At 43.1% G+C, this 17,629-nt stretch overlaps 1 protein-coding gene across 1 annotated transcript; it reads right to left on the reverse strand.

The window, feature by feature from the left end:
* Positions 1 to 1,679: 1,679 nt before the first annotated feature.
* ctsk (cathepsin K) lies at positions 1,680 to 16,052 on the reverse strand. The gene is made up of 8 exons (XM_035608660.2): positions 15,895 to 16,052; positions 14,588 to 14,711; positions 11,329 to 11,451; positions 8,672 to 8,824; positions 5,216 to 5,434; positions 3,932 to 4,097; positions 2,608 to 2,716; positions 1,680 to 2,461 (listed from the first exon to the last, which is right to left on the reverse strand). Exons 2-8 carry the CDS (start codon positions 14,708 to 14,710, stop codon positions 2,362 to 2,364), a joined length of 993 nt encoding a protein of 330 aa, XP_035464553.1. The 5' UTR covers position 14,711; positions 15,895 to 16,052; the 3' UTR covers positions 1,680 to 2,361.
* Between the last annotated feature and the right edge of the window lie 1,577 nt (positions 16,053 to 17,629).

The raw sequence follows: 17,629 nt of genomic DNA on the forward strand, positions 1-17,629 counted from the left end.
AAATGCCGTGCTGGGGAAATTCACTTGTTACAGCAGCAGTTAAAAGAAGAGGTAGAATGTTTAACAGAATATACAATAGAAATAGAATAAAAACCAATTTTAAGAAATCTATAGAAGGATATTTATACATTTTATACAAGTATTGCCTTGTGATTTGGATGATGAAGAATTGCACAGGTGGCTGTAGATTAGGGCTGCAACTAGCAATTATTTTCATAATCTATTCATCTGTCGATTAGTTGTTTGGTCCATAAAATGTCATAAAAATGGTGAAAAAATGTCGATCGTGTTTTACCCAAACCTCAACATGATGTTTTGTTTCGTCCACACACCAAAGATATTCAATTCACTGTCATAGAGGAGCAAAGATATTCACATTTATGAAATCAGATAATTTTGAGTTTTTTTCTCATAAAAAACTACTCAAACCGATTAATCGATTATTAAAATAGTTGCCAATAAATTTAGTAATTGATTACTAATCAATTAATCGATTAATTGTTGCAGCTCTACTGTAGATATAGAAAGAAATATAATGATGACGGAATATCGAATACGGTATAGATCTGGATGTCATGACATTCAGTGAGATTATAAAATCTAATTCTTTATTTTTCTTATCCTTTTTATTATTATTATCAGTTATCTCTTTTATTAAGTCAGGGAGCTCATTCTCTCAGAAGCCCAAATTTGACCTGTACACATTTTAGAAATCCAGTGGGCAGTGATGTGATATGAAGTGTGAGTCTGCAGCAAAGTGTGGAGCAATATGAATATTTAGAGATCAATTTCAATATTTGACTTGTCAGCAGATGTGGTGTAAAAAAAAAAAGCAGAAGCCTGGACATCGTTCTTCAGATAATTGTATTCAATTCAATTATTTATGAGCATTTCTGACCTTGTGAATTGACACATTCCCATACATATAATTTTATATAAATACATATTTATTTTTATGTTGCAGTGTTCCCTTGAAATGTCACTCGTCTCAATGGAGCAAATTTTCCTTGAAGCCATATTTGATCTCATATTTATCTTGATCTATGTATCACACTTTTATTTTATTTTGTTTTGCTTTATCATTATCATACTTGTCCATCCATTTTTGGATGTGTTGCCTCGGTGCCATTTGACATTTCATGGATTGGACTTCTTATTTGAATGTCTACTCATATACTGAATGAGTGAATGAGTGGATGAATTAATGTGCGTTTTGTCTTATCAGACCAAAGATGTAACTTTCTCTTCATGTGGGGCCATATTTAATGCGACAGGGCAATCTATCGACATGCACAAGAACCTGGAGTTTATATTTGGAGAAAGCAACTCGTAGGTATGAATAAAAAAAAATGAATTGCACACACTGTGATGAATCTCTACATATTATTGAAGCCATGTTTGGTTTATGTGTTGTTATGCTGCCAGGCACCGCATTTCTACGGAAGTCAATGCAGCTCATTAATAAATCCCCAGGATATGATGTCACTTAAACATTGTGCTTTTGGCTGCACATGGGGAATGGTTAATTATCATATCACTATCACTTGTAGTCATTGGATTTGATGGAAAATATCAGATCATCTAACAAGTTACATTTCCGGCTCTGGCTATTTGCTGACCTAAAGGTCTTCTTTCCCACCTTGTCCTTGGCTTGGCAATAGAACTTCCAAAATGACACGTTCAAATTCAAAATGAAACCTTTATTCGAGAGAATATTCATAGAAAACATCAGTTTACAGTTTCAATCATCAGAAAAGTGCCGAACAGAACAACAACAAAAGTTAAAGAATAATCAGGAGAAGAAAGGAGCTCCCATTGCCCAGCAATGTTTCCTGTCACACCGAACATAAAATTGGTTAGTTTTCTCACGAACTGTAATTCAGCTTTAGACACTGAACGTATCACAGGCAGCCAGCCACACACTGGAACACGTCGCTGTGCCTGCCGGGTCCGTGGATTTAACTCGGGACTGTGGTTAGCGTCACTAGCGCCGTGTCCCTGGAGGTACTGACATTGAAAGTGTTTCATCATGGGGCCCAACCCAGCGGAGGTCTGCCGCTGTGGAGATAAACCTGCAAAGACTTCAGGGCTTCAAAGTGCTTGGAACAACTCGAGATAACCAGACGTCCTCCGACATTTCTGGGTGCAAAACACTGAACCCCCTTTTCACACTGGAAGAGATTCATCCCGAAAGAAAGTAAAAGTCCAATTTGAATTTAGAAAAATAGGTCGGCGGAATCTTTTATCATGTTTGAGGTGGTTACTGAGATTTGGAAGAAACTCTTTTCACGTTTAGTAGTCTCAGCGAAGCCCCCCCCCCCCCCCTTGTCGTCTTCCTCTGAGCTCCACGCTCGTCCCGCCTCACACGACGGGGTAGCTGGCGAGGTTGGCGATGCCGCAGAGGTTGTCGCGGTTGCGTGCCATCAGGATGTAGCCATTCTTGCCCCAGCTCTCGCCCCAGCTGCCGGGGGACAGAGATGGAAAGAGAAAAAAGGGAGAGGTGCGTGTGAGAGCTGTCGGGCCCTCGGCCAGGAGTTAAAACAGCATTTTTCGTGTCACCAGCTTGTCATCGCGTCGGCGCCGCGACGGCCGGCCGGCGTGTCCCACCTGTTCTTGACGATCCAGAACTTCCGGCCCTTGGGGTTCACTCCGTAGCCGACCGCCAGCACGGCGTGGTTGACGTCGTCCTTGTTGCAGTTGCGGTCGTAGTAGATGCCTGAGCGCACGACAGGAGGGGGGGAGAGGCCGTCAGCTCGGAGCGCCTTGTTGATCCAATCGAAAATTTAGAATAAACTTTGTCGGCGAAACTTCTCATGACGCCGCGTTCGGAATTTACAAGCTGTAGGTCTTGTCTGACTAACGCGAAGGTCTACGTCCTGTAATCGAGGCAAGCGCACGAGTTACACAAATCAGAAAGCAGAACACGGTCCAAAGTTTGGTGACGCTTTCCATTGCAGGAGATTTTGCTGAGTAAAGGAATGACGTTTAAAGCTAAATTCACAATGTTTCTGCTGGATCAGCTATTAATCCTAAGTAATGCTATGTAGCGATAGCAGAAACGTAGCCGACATGCAGGACATTCTTGAAGAATACGCTCTTTTCACTGCCAAGATTATGAGGAAAAGCAAAAAATACTGGAATCCGTGGATGAAACAGTTTTCTGTCCAAAATAAATCAGCAACGCATGGACAGGTGGGAATATTACTCGGCAAAGTCAACTTTTGGAGCTGATTGCTCAAAGGTGGAGGTCGAAAAATGTGGCCCAAAAGACGCCGTCAAATTTTCCAAAATATCTCTAAAAAATTTGGAATGAAACAAAATGATTTGTACACAAATAATTTGGACAATCTAAATATCTTACATGAACTTGCATTGGTCTGAAAATGACTCCCCATCCTAGGATCACACATGATATGTGATGTCGCGAGGAAGTCACAATGAAATCGGCGTGCAAAGTTCCAAAATGCAATTTTTTGCGGTTTCTCTGCATCCTACAGGACAATAGACATGACCTGAAGCTTACATAGATTAAGAACTACTTAATGATTACATGGAAGGAATGCCATCACCATGCCATCACTATATTTAAAAAAAAATTTGATTGAGGTATATACATCCTCCTTCTGATACTGATACTGAAATACCAACAAATAAGAAAAGGGTCATGTCTAATGGTTCATATGAATTGTTTGTTATTGTGGTTGTTTCCTGCATTATAACGAGCCAAACGTGACACTCTGAAAATCAGGTTCAACTCTGCACGACAATGTCACAATAACACAACTTTGTCGCAAACAGCGAAGCTCATCAAGTTCAGAAATCTTCAGCAAAAGGGCGATTAACAGTATTAAAGGGTTAATTCGTACAAAACCAGGGGCTTCTTTTTATTCACATCATACAAATCGTAGCAACGGACAGAAGGTTCACCGACCTCTCTGATAGAACTGGAAGGTTCCCTGTGAGGCGTCGATGCCAACGGACACCGGACCCACTTTGAACAGAGCGACAGCCAGCGCGTGCTCGTCGCCCACGGGGATTTCCTTGTAGCCTTTGCACTCCGCCGCCATGCCCGATGAATTGTAGCGGCACGACTGGTCCTGACAAGAACAAAAGGAAAAAAATATTCGTTTTCTAGCTCCTTTTATTCTCACCGGAAAGGAAAGCAGACAACGATCGAGCACATTGAAGCCGGGAAAGGCCGATGTTTTCAATCCCCCATTTTTCTTACACGTGCACAGTTATGAACCTGAATGTCTTAGGAGTTTTTTGCCGAAGGAAGGAAATCACGAGTTTCTAAAGGACAAAGAAAAATCTATCAGACGACGGCTGAAAACAGAAATTCTGTAAGCGCAAGAACACCAAATGGTTGATGGTTCCGGGGTCTCAATTTTGAGGATTTGTGTCTTGTCTGACATTAATAATGACACATAAAGAAATTGATTATCTCTGGGTATCTCTGGGTATTATACTTCCTCATTGCACCAACAGTTGACCAAAACTGTTGGATTTGAGAGACAGTGGTGGAGTTTCTGCTCCTATCAGTCAAATCTTAGTCAAAAATGGAACTACTGTGTCTGACCTGTTTTCTTTTCTTCTGCGTCGTGCACGGAGACGTGGCCGCGCCACATGTGACGACCGAGTGAGAAACCTCTGACCACTTTGGTTTCAGTCTGCGTCCGCAGCTCTTTGGCAGTGATTTTCTGGAAGCTGTCATGATTTTGATCTGTTCTTCACATGAGTTTTGGGTAAAGCTGCCGCTGCCGTTCAGCTTAGCTTAGCGTAAAGGCTGGAAACAGGGAGAGCAGCCAACCATGGCTCTGTTTAAAAGGCAACGCAAAACCACATATTGTCCTTTTATGCTTTCCATTTTTTTGTACGGATTTAAACAAACGTGGTGCAACACGTGAATTCGTGACATTTAAAGGTGTCGGTCCGTTGCCTTCGGCGCGTGACCCGTGGGGTACAGAAGTCAGGGTACCTCAGCATCTGCCTCTTTGGTTTTAACCATAGCATTAAATAAATGTAAATACTTTGGCTCCAGTTTACGTTGAGCGTTCAGGAGACATCAAAGTTTGTGTTGAAGTTCACTTCCCGTCTAAGACGACTAAAAGTTTCTCTGGGCAAGAAATTGACCCCTTGGAAGGTGAATTTGCTATTCTATTTTTTTGTGAATTATATATATATATATATTTGAGTGACACCGTGACCTTCTTACCTCTCCGGCGTACGGGTAGGCCTCCTCAGAGTCCAGGCCTCCGTTCTCCTGCACGTACTTGAAGGCGTTGGTCATGTATCCTCCTCCACAGCCGTCGTTCTCCGTGACACAGTCCACCAGGTTCTGAGGACTGAGGTCCACCAGCTGACCCGTCGTCTTGGCCATCTGGCCCTCGAGGGCCCCGGCTGAGCTGAAGGCCCAGCAGGAGCCGCAGGAGCCCTGTCAGGAGGCAAGGACGGAGCCCACGGTAAGGTTTGGCTTAGATTGACCATACAAAGAAAACAGATACAGAAATGTATAAAACTACAAATATGTGTCTCCCGGTTCTGACCGATGAGTTAGATGTAAATAAAGAGCATTAATACATGCACATATGGCATGTATCTAAATCATTGATCAATATAAACCTAAAGGAAACGGCAGGACAGCATCTGAAATCATGAAAACCTCAACTGCCTCAAGGAAAGTCAAGAAGTTGAATGAAATGAAAAATAGAAAGAAGCAGTTTGTATCGTCTCCTCAGTGTCCACTGGAGGGCAGACTCTGACAAGTTGTCGGGTTGGTTGCTTTGTGTTGTAAAGGCTTGTAGGAAAAGTTTTTTTCATCATATTCTTCACCTACATTGCAGTATTTACTTTTCTGCAGAGATCGTTTGCAGTCTCAGTCCAGAAAGGAAAAGTTAGTGCTACAGTAAACAGACAGTAAAAAAATGTATTTGAGATTTTCTTCTTTAGTTCTCAACGTGGGACCTGAAGTCCTCTTAAGAAGATTCACTTTTGTGTTTTTTTTAAAATAATACATTTTAATTTGACTTCCTCAGGCTTTTGAAATAAGATTAAAAAAAAAAAAATTCTTTCGTTCTTTAGTCCTTTTTTCTTTAGTCTCAATCAGAAAATACTGGGAGGCATGAAGATGAACATTGGTGTCGGACCTCTGTCATGGGAGCAAATCCCTGCAGCCAGGTTCCTACATCTGGTGGCGGCTGTTTAAAGAAGCGTAGTGATGCCAGAATTGCACGTGTGGGTATAAAGTACAGTTTTCCCACATGGCCACGAAGTGTGTTCAGTGATAAGGTAAACCTGTGTGTCCCTGTCGGCGAACAACACACTGTGCACAAAAACAATATTGCAGGCTATAGGCCCACTTTGGAGAAGCCATATTCAAAAGAATAATTTAGTTTGACATCTGGCTGAAAGATAAAAATAATAAAATCCAATTCAAGAGCAGGATCCTCCTCCGGGAAAAAATCCTGCTGCTCCGAGTCGCTCCAATGGAAAACTTAGTAAATGTGTAATCACATCGTTGACACAACCCAGTGGTGTTTAGTCTGCACAGGGAGAAGGCAAGTCGCTGAATAATTCATTACTGTAACAACAGGAAGCTGAGTACAACTCAATAAATCCTCTTTGCAGCTGCAGGTTGGATTTTCAACCACCAGAGGGAGACGGTGTCCTCCACACAGTCTCTATAATCATATTTACAAGATCAATTATCTATTATTATTGGTACTCGTAGTAGTAGTAGACTATTGTATTTAATTGCACTGCAACACTGAGACATAATATTGAAGAGCACAACGTGAAATGAAATGATTCCAGAAATAATCCTGTTTGTGAAATAGTGTATGTAATGTTATTTCACACTGTTAGTATAATAATGATTGTTGTTACTGATGCTATTTTTAATCCATTTACCCTGAAATGCTTCAACAAACTATATAAAAGTTTAATTTAAATTAAAAAAAAATCCCACGTAACTCCTGCCTACGATTAAAACCATCTAATCTTTTGTGAAAGGTTTTGGTTTTTCTCTTTGTGTCTTTTTTTGGTAATAAATGCATAATTTTGGACTCAACCTGTACAGGTATTTTTCGTCAATGTTTGCCAAAACACAAAAAACTAGACTTACAGTCAAATATTTCATCAGTGTTTCAGCGTCAGCTCTAATAACACAGTGTATGTGCACTGTGTTATTATACAATAACTGTGTTATTATACAATAACACAGTGTACAACACATTCCAGTCCATGTCCTTCCCGTCCTGCTCAGCTCTTGCTCACGTGAATAAGTCCCGGCTGTGGGATCCGCTCGAACTGACTCATTACATCCAGCTCAATCAAACACGCCCCTCTGTTTCCATTGGCAGCGAGAAGAGGTTCTTTCCTCCAGCAGGCGACACGATCGAAGTCCTAACTGAAACCCGTTTTTCTTTTTTCCATTTCGTGGACTGAAGTCAGGGACGAACACTGGAGGGTGTTTCCAGGTGTTTTTTCTCCGAAAGCTTTTATCCTCTTTTTCCTTCTCAGTTCTCCTCCTTCTCCGAGGCTACAAAACAAAACCTTCACTGCATTCTCCCAATCTGATTCAGGTCACAAGCTGCTGCTGCAGATGTTGGAGGATAATAAATGTTTTAATTTATGAATGAATAAAAAAAAGAAAGAAAGTGAACCGGGACTTACTCCTGCTCTCATCCAGTGACATTCATGAAGATTTCAAGAGACGAATAGGATAAAACATATAAAAGAATATTATCTTCATAATTTTGCATTAGTATGTCAATATATTCCACAATTAACCAGCAGATAATTGTATATTTTTTCATGTCCGTATATAAAAACCTATACCTACAATACATATTTCTTATTTAATCTTCCGTGATTTTTTTCTTGTCTTTGTCTTTTAGCTTAACAGCCATGTTCCCGCTGAAACCACTAAGGTTTTTGTGTTTACTTCTGTGGAAACTTTCTCTCCATGTTCCCGCAAAGCTTTAACAAAACGTGATCACAAGCAAAAACTCACTCCGACTATCTACAAATGGCCTTTGACCTCAGTTACCGGGGACAACACGTAGTGCCACTGCGACGTGGCGATGAGAGTGCCCCCACTTCTCTGGTTGCCGTGGTATCTGAGGCGGAACACGCCTTCATCACATGACCTCGATTCGTGAACGCCGTCTCGTGGCTCGTGTGCTGAAAATTGCAGATTGCAGATTGTGCGACGCACCGAAATCTCTGCGAAGAGATTCAACGGTATCTTCCGCTTCTCTGCCCGGCGAAATAAATAGACTGACCCCCGTCGACGCCTGCTCAATCCCACTGGATCTACTCATTCATGAGGTTCCGCTGGATTCACATTTCTTCAGCTCTAATTTCTTCCCCCTGTAACATTTTACACATCATCTCAACTTCATGGAGAAACGACATGTTTCCGGTGACCTGGCGGATGTGAGGAACATATTCCCTCTATTTTAGCTCCGTTTTTGGTCTCCACCAACTGCTGACGGAGAACATCCGGCTCTTTAGATTCTAAATGCTGCTTCAGCTGCTAACTCTCTCTACAAGCTTATGTAAAGCTTTTTTTTTTTAACATTGTCAGTTTATACTATACTCTCCTTTTCAAACTCCAAGGATGTTTTCACACAGCGGCTACACAGTAAGACTGTGGTTGTCGTCTGACCTGGTTCTTGACCGGAGTCACCATGCCTTTCTTGCGGTAGTCCACGGATTTGGGGATTTTGGACACCTTGTCGTCCAGAGCCATGGTGAAGCTGCGCTCCAGGTTCAGCGGCAACTGCAGGCCCGTCATCTTCTCGACCATTTCCTCGGACGTCTGCGTGAGGAGAGACAAAGACAATGTGACTTCAAAAAAAAAAGAAAAAGGAATGTCACTGAGGCTCTCCTTTAGACGCTGAGCAACAGAGGTCAAGGGTCAAAGGTTATATTGTGCTGACGAATGATAGTCAGAAACTTTTCTGTAATAATTGTGTGAGACAAAAATGTTTTGGGGCAAGAACAAGAGAAGGGAGGGCGGGGAGGGTTTATTTTTAGACTCCAGACAAGAACAAGTAAAAGAAGATAAGTGAGAGGGAGGATTTGATTCAGCAGGGTGACGGAGGATGAAATGTATTTCATGAAAAGATTAGTTTATCTCGAAGAGAAGTACAATACAAATGTCAAACAGGGACGCCGGGAAAGGCGTGAAAGTGCACGTACAGGGGGGAAAAAAAAGGACATAATTTTAGATAAAAGAGGGAAATGAAGAGCAAAGAAGAATTAAAATAACTCTTAGTATTATAAGAATTCCCCGGTGCTTTAATTATAGCTCAGTCTGTGAGCAGGAAAGCTGTTAATGGAAGAAAACTACGCCATCTGCTCATTTCGTTCATTTCACTTAAGTGCTTCCGAACACGAAAATGGAAACACATCCTTCATTTCCCCGGGCCACCTGTTCTTGGACGGACGCAAAATCGGCCACTCATCGGGAATCCGGACGCGTATACGCGTTCCCGTCGCTTCACAAATAAGCCCAGACACCGGTGCGCTGCACTTATCCTCCCATGTTTTTTCACATACAGGTTGTTACGGCGTCTCTGTGTAAAGGATCACGGACGACAGCTGATTTAGGAGAACGGAACCCATTTCGTCTTTCCTCACAGCGCTGCAACATGCATTAAGGATGTGGGAACATCTGAGTGGAAAAGGGAACACATTAAGTCTCACGTAAATAACGTGAGACAGTACGGCCCCTACTGAACGCAGTTGGCAGACTCTGCTCACGGCCTTTACATCTCCGCGTACGCTCTGTCGGCACATTGGGACTAAAGCAGAGAGCGGCCCAGCACAGTTTCTACACCGGCAGCAATTTGTCTAATGACAAAAAAACTACAAAAAATCAATCTGCAACTATTGTCAAAACTAAACAATCATTTGAATCAATGTTAAGCAAAAAAAAAAGCTCAAACATATGTTGGTCCGAGCGTCTCAGAAGTGAGGATTGGATGCTTTTCTTTGTGATCTCATATGAATCTATCAATAGTCCACACATTTGTGCAATGTCGATATGTTAAATCTTGTTTACGTTGTATGTGTGTATTATTTCTATTTGTATATTTCTCTTATGTTCATATAATGTTTAGAGTTCCAACAGTTAATCGATTAATCGATTAGTAATCGATTACTAAATCAATTGCCAGCTATTTTAATTATCGATTAACCTGTAGTGTTATGGGGGGGAGTCAAAATTCTCTGATTTCAGCTTCTTAAATATGAATAATTTCTGATTTCTTTGCTCCTCTATGACAGTAAACTAAATATATTTGGTGTGTGAACAAAACCAAACATCATCTTGGGATTTGGGAAACACGATCTTAATTTTTCACAATTTTATGACATTTTATGGATAAAACAACTAATCGATTAGACAAGAAAAAAAATTGACAAATTAAACGATTATGAAAATAAGCGTTAGTTGCAGTTCACTTATTCATCACGTTTTAACATATTGGCAACCCAACGTGACGTCACCCACTGGTTTGTGAGCTGCTGTTTTGAAGCCTCAAGTTTAACATTTCACATTTTGAACCAGCGGCATCATGGTTTTTTGGAACCAGACGTATAGGAGTGGGGGGGTTGGGTCCTGCAACCATACACCGATTGGACGGTCCTAGCTGTCAATCCCTCTGTATCCATGCTATGGAGCTTTATGGTATTTTTGACTCTAAAGCAACCATGATGTACAAAATGAACATCTGACGTTATAAATCAAGTGAGATGTAGAGTTGTTTTCTCATAGAGTCGCCCCCTGCTGGTCAGTACACAAATACAGGCTTCAGGCACTTGATTGGCTTCATTTTCCAGACCCGGTGATTATACGTCCACTTTTATATAAAGACGATGGTTATTGCTGATGCTTCTTATGTTTACTAAACCTTTCGCTGATATTTGGAAAATATCCCCAGACTAAAAAAAGAATGACACATGGGAGTAAAATGAATCTCTTTGGCTGAGTGTCGAAGGGAAGACGGACGACATGATATTAGTCTTTCTTCACTATTCCATGAGGATGAATCATTCAAACAATTTTACAATATTAAAAAACGAAATAATCAAAACGACCGTTGGTGAGTCATGTGAATAGGGGAACAGTGGCGTTATAGTCACTCGTCGTGGCACCTCGTCATCTCTCCACTTGAGTGGCCTGTGCTAATCAGCCAGTGATCTCGTGGATAAAAAACCAAGGAGAACGGAGGCCGTGACCTGTTTTTGAAGTCACTTGGCGATCTGCGTGGGCTGTGCCAGGTTCTGTCCAGGTGCTACTGATGTGTCGGCACTCACCATGTCTCCCAGGTGGTTCATCCCCATCTCGTAGGAGTGAATGCCCAGCGCCGCCTCCTGGTTGTGGGCTTCGATCATGAGCGTGTTCTTCTCCCAGATGGCCCTGCGGATCCCCTCCTCGTCCTGACAACAAGAACAGTGCAGGCGTCACTTTGTGTCAAGGCAAAAACAAAGAACCGCACACGATCCTCCACACCTCGACATCTGACGAACATTGTTTAGGAGGATTCGAATTTTGCCTTCAAATGCGGCAAAATGTCAAATGAGATGAGCTCGCGAAGCCTGGACCACCCGAAATACAATACCCGGGAACTATTAAGAGATCTCACGCTAATTCCCAGTTTACGAGTTGACAGGATCACCTGAAGGCATCATTTGACGACCGAGTGGCCTTCAACGGATTATGGGTCTTCCATTTTCGGACGAGCAAAGTCTGCATTTCTTTTTTTCTCAGCATGTAAAACACCTCCAGCATTTTTAAGTCTAGAAATGTGAACTCGACTGAGGATCCAGCCCCTTTTTACTGGGTCACAGTGCCGGAACTCCGGCTTCATAACGAGGCTGTAACATATCCGAATATTCTCCCATCGCCTATTTCATGTCTCATTATTTTCCTCAAAGTTTCCCTTCCCTCCCTCAACTCGTGCACTAACACCTGACAGCGGAAAGAAATTAATCTGGACAAATAGGGCAAATTTACATTTTAATTAGCAAAAAAAAAAAGAAAAGAAAGAAAAGAAAGCTGTGTTACTGCCCCATTTCATTAATTAGGCCAGTTAAACTAGTGCATATTCACAGTTTTCCCAAGTGCAGCTCGTATAGTAACAGCAACATGGCCGTCCAAAGCCATTAGAATTTGTTTTATTATATTAGCAGCTTTAATCTCATGCATTTATATGATGTCAGTGCTGCTTATAGACACGGTATGGGACTGAGATTCAGTCAAGTGCTTGGTTAGTTAACACCCATGCTTAATATTCAAGGTTTTAACAGCCACTTTCATAACTATGATCATTATTTCTACCTTGATATCCTCACCAGTAATGGAAAATGCAAATGAGAGACCGATTTTATTACAGTGATGTCACAGTGAGATGGATGTAGAGTCTCCTCTGCTGCCGACGACAACAACAACAACAACAACAACAACAGCAACACAGAGCGACCATGAGAACGCACACAGGTTGAAATGAACGAATGAAATATAAAGCAACATTCACGCGCACAAGCCCAGACGCACGCAGCTCTGTGGTGGAAACTGCACACGTGAGTCTACGTCACGCACGCGCGCACACACACACACAGGGCACCCAGCTGCGGAGGCGGTGACATGTGGCCGCAGGCGAAGAGTGAAGGGACAGCAGATGCTCGGGAAGTAAATTAGCGGTTGGCTGGTTTAACACCAGCTAAACTACCTCTGTTTCCTTTTTTCACAGCCAGGAACTACATCGAAACAAAAGAAGAGGAAGAACAAGAAGAATGGTAATTTTAGAGACAAGGAAACGGACAGAGTTTGGTTAATGAGTCACGGGTTTTTCACAACTTTTCTGAATTACTTGCTAAGACTGAGAAGCGTGGCATACTGTAAATTGTCAGCGTGCATGTCCTGTTCTCTGACTCCATCTGTCATGTTTCCACTTTGGGCCAAAACACGGAAGTAGAGCAACCAGTACACCGCCTCATTGTATATTATCAGGCTGCAGAAACATCAGGGGGTAAAGACAACTCTGAGTGAGTCACTGCTTTGGGACAGTGGACACATTGTGCATCGGTCAGCACTGATTTTTATGTATGTAGCGGAGTTCAACACTAAATGATGTTTCAGCAGAATCTCTCTTTGCCTCTGCCCTACACTAAAAACACAATACATTTCATGCATTCCAGTTGCTGCCAAAAATAAGAACCACAAAAGCATTTGATATGCTGATGATGGACTATTATCCACTCAAACTTAATGAATAGGAGTAGCTAGCAGTAGGTGGCGCTCTGCCAATGTACAACTGGTTGGAATAAGGCTTTTTTTGGGGGGGGGTTGACATATGTCAAAATCACAACAACTTGGAAAAGCAGAGGAGAACATGGACGGCTCAGCGCTGTACGTTCTCTACGCCTTAGTAGCTTAGTACCTGCCGCGGCGAAGTCATTGGGTTGTTGCTGTTGTTTTTGGCGCCATTGCTTCCTGTGGGTGGGGGAGGGGCAGGTACCTTGATGACTCCTGTCTGTTAAACTGCATCTAAACGCACTCACTGTGTGATGAAATAGACAGTGGACGAAAACATTTCTATTTCGTCGGTTCTTTCGCCCGTCAAATGAACTGAATATTGTAGCTATTTGAATAATCTTGTTGCCAAAGTCAGACACCACCTATATGATGAGAATGCAACACTGGTCATTGAACAGACACACCGAAGACACACGGCGTTGGTGTCAAGTTACTTTGCCCTCCTGCGGGGGGGAACATCTGCTCTGTTTAATGTTCCCTCAGCGGAGTCCAGCAGGCTGCCGGCAGCAGGAACACAACCAGACGCAGACAGACAGTGAGTCAAACACAAACGGAGAAGAGGGAACAAACAAAGCTCGGAGACAAAAGTTTGAACAGGACCCACTGCTGTACACGACAGATCGTGGAGCTGGAATGAAACTCCACCTGCTGTTACATTAACTTCTGCTTCGCGTTTGATGTATTTTGACCATTTATTCTGTCTCATTCTGTTGGATCAGAGCGATGAAATGTGAGGCTTCACCACAAAAGGGACGCAGATTTTATTGACGTGTGCCACTTGTGTTGCCTTTGACGGTCACATGAGGAAACCAACAAGAGCTGCAGAGACAGAAGTGAGAAGTGGAAATATTGAGGTTTCAGATTGTATTCTAGTGATGTGTTCTTGTTCTAAAATATGGCGCTTGGCACTAATAGAAAACCAAAATGATTAAGAAAATCAAGAAATTTTTCCAGGAACTAAAAACCATCTAACTACTCATTATTCCAATCGAGTTCATTTCGATGTCACGACTCGATGAGTCTGTTTGAGCTTGTGCTCCGCATGTGTCTTGCGGACGCCTCCTCCTCTCACGTCAGGCTTAAACAATCTACATAAATGTCCATGCCAGCTACCGAACCCCTCAACACACGTGACCGTCTTTTAGGACATCTTCATCTCTATTTCCACCTTTTCTCACGGCCTTTGGACCAAGCCATTTGTCGCGTAGGGCACAAAAGGTGCTGCGTACATTCAGACGACAGGAAGTAGACACTGACCAGGCCGTTGTACTCTCTCCCGTGTTCGACCTTCCACTGTTCCCACTGGCCGTCCAGGAAGGCTTCGTCCAGGTGGCTCAGAGCCGAGGCTGCCAGCAGCAACGCGCACAAAAACCGCAACATCCTGGAAGAACAGTGGCGCACAAAGACCTCAGGGTTTATTGGACATTTTTTCACCGAGCAAGAACAATTTGATGTTACTTATTGACAATATTGTGTATTGTCATTCATCGTCTGTTCATACAGCTCCATCAATAGATGGATAGATGCACTTTATTGATCCCCAAGCTGGGAAATTCCCGAAGAATTGTTGTTTACTGCCGTTGGGGAATCCAAGCCCGGTCTCGAGCGTGACAGGGAGGCATAAAAATGTGTTTTAAAACATTTATTAAATTATTCACATCCTTTCTCATAAGCTCTAAATGATTTTGCCACATAACGATGCTATTAATATGATTTACTGTCGCCGTCACTCTTCTCTCATGTAGTTTGTATTTCATGAAAACCCTAAAACAGCAGATTTTTTTGGGGGGGGAAGGGAAACCCTTCATATAGCGGCTCAACACAAACAACTGCTGGTCTGAGCGTGGTTTCCGACCGGTCAGGGAGAAATGTCTGGGTTGTATTTTTCTTGAACACACTGAATTTCTCTCTCGCTGCTTCCCTTCGCTTTTCCTACCTTCTGTCGTTCGTCAACTCCTCCCTGACAGTTTTGTTGCCGCCTGTTTCTACTCTGCAGCCGCTGGGTTTCCAGTGACGGCCTCTGCCCAGGTAAGCTCAGCCAACTAAACTAAAGGCAGGAAAACACAACGTTTTCATAAGCTTTACAAACCATGATTGTACCAAACCTTGGCTTCACCTTTGGCTGATTTGAGCAGGACACAGCACTTTACTGAAACTCTCGGTGCGGTGAGCGAGTCACGACCATTTTTTTTCCCCACAGGTTTCTTGATGTGAGTAGTGAGTAGTAGTAACTGTGCAGAGCTCCGTGCAGCTCTCAGTTAAGGTTGCAGCCCTGACTTCCAAAAGTCCTTCTATTAAGGTGCAACTAGGTCAAAGATCGTTCTCTTATCCTCATCCTACTAAGACTCCCCCCCCCAGCTAACAAAGAAATGATCATCAGTTCGTCAAAAGGCCTGAATTTAAAGGAAAAGAATGGTAAGACGTGAACTCAAGGTCTTTCTGGGAAATCAGCGGCGTCCCGTAAATTTCCTCGGCCCTCTCTGATCCTGCGAAACTCACACAGGACTGCACAACTGTTGTCCGAGAGAACGGATTCACCAAACTGAAAGCACAACAAACGTTACCTTGAGTGCAAAGATTCCGGTGACGTCCTTCTGAGTCCGACTTCTTCTGGCTCTGCTGTGGAAAGTAGGTCAGTGTGCAAGTTTATATCGGTTGGATTTTGAGGAAGTTCCAGGGAGCTCCAGGTCTGGGGAGGAGTTTGTTTTTTTTGTTTTTTTTGCGCTCTGAAGGGGAATTACATCTGGTTTCACTCAGATGGCAGAGATCTCGAAAGCAGATGACGTCAGGTGTCTGATTACAGTTTGGTCTGAAAACTTCTTCTAGGGTGGGAGGGAACGCTGCAGAAGGCTCCTGCATTTCGACCGAAAACCTTGGACTTTCACAATTCCCATTGTAACCTCGGACATCATGTGTTTTATTTAGAGCCCCACTGTAAAACACGAGGATGTGATTTGTCCTTTTCGACAAGTTTTAACATGTTAGCATACCACAGTTTGTACATTATAATAACTAACAGCATTACAAATGACTGGAGTCTTATGTGTTTCAGGCAAGAAAGATTCACACTATCTAGTACTTTACTTACTTAAATATTCTCCGAAACAAGTTATTTGATTTGATTGATTTGAGAAAAGGAACATCTTGCTCAAATTATTCTGCACAAGTCTTCACAAAAAAAGTCAATGCAAAGACGCTTTTGTCACCTGTGTGTTCCTCGCCTGGTCCGAAACTCTCCCCCAGGCCGTAACATGGGACCTCACAAAAGACATTTGTGCACAATTTATGACAACATACCTTTTGTTTAATTCCTGTAAAGTCTTCAGTTTGATGTATGGTTGAATGGCTGGCGTACGACCACGAGGCAGGGATTCTAGTTTGACTGTTTTTTGTTTGTGTCGCAGGCATAGAGGACAAGCAAAGAATAAACTGAATTGTCATCACCTGCACATTTAAACCCAACTGTTCATTTTGAATTCAACAATATTGTAAAAATGATGAAGGGGGTTGACTGACAAAGATGTTGCTTATGTCTTTTGGAGGCCTGGGAAGCCTCTTTAGTATTACTAGTACTTGAACATATCAAAGCCAGTCTTGGCTCCTTTCCTGTTCACCCTGTACACTGCAGACTTCATGTGCAGCACAGCCACCTGCCACCTGCAGAAGTCCTCTGACTGCTCTGCCATCGTCGGCCTCGTCACAGATGACGATGGCAGGGAGTACAGAGAACTGACCCAGGACCTGGTGGACTGGTGCCAGTGGAACCGCCTCCAGATCAACGCGGGGGAAGACCAAGGAGGTGGTGGTGCATTTCCGCCGGCGCAGTCACTCCCCCACGACACCGGTGAACGCGCAGGGAAAGGACATTGAGAGAGTGGACTGGGTGTTCACCTGAACCATGAACTGGACTGGACAGACAACACCATGGCACTCTATAAAGAAGGGCCAGAGCAGACTGTACCTGCTCAGGAGACCCTTTGACTCTGTGGTGGCATCAGCCATCTTCTATGGAGTGGTGTTGCTGGAGCAGCAGCATCTAAACAGCTGACAAGAAGAGACTCGACAGACTGATCAGGAAGGCCAGCTCTGTCCTAGGATGCCCCTTGGACACAGTGCAGGTGGTGGGAGAGAGGAGAATGGTAGCAAAGCTATCATCAGTGATGGACAATGACTCTCTCTGCACTGAGCAGCTCCTTCAGCGACCGGCTCCTTCACCCTAAGTGTGTGAAGGAGCGGTACCGCAAGTCCTTCCTTCCTGCTGCTGTGAGACTGTATAACCAGCACTGCTCTAAATAGAAC

The sequence above is a fragment of the Scophthalmus maximus genome, chromosome 10, assembly GCF_022379125.1.
Source record: "Scophthalmus maximus strain ysfricsl-2021 chromosome 10, ASM2237912v1, whole genome shotgun sequence".
NCBI lineage: Eukaryota > Metazoa > Chordata > Actinopteri > Pleuronectiformes > Scophthalmidae > Scophthalmus > Scophthalmus maximus.

Coding starts and splice junctions, on each gene's coding strand:
- ctsk (XM_035608660.2), bottom strand. CDS start 14,710: ATGTTGCGGTTTTTGTGCGCGTTGCTGCTGGCAGCCTCGGCTCTGAGC. Junction 8,825..11,328: donor TGAACCACCTGGGAGACATG/GTGAGTGCCGAC, acceptor CTCCTCACGCAG/ACGTCCGAGGAAATGGTCGA. Junction 5,435..8,671: donor TGACTCCGGTCAAGAACCAG/GTCAGACGACAA, acceptor GCCTCCTGACAG/GGCTCCTGCGGCTCCTGCTG.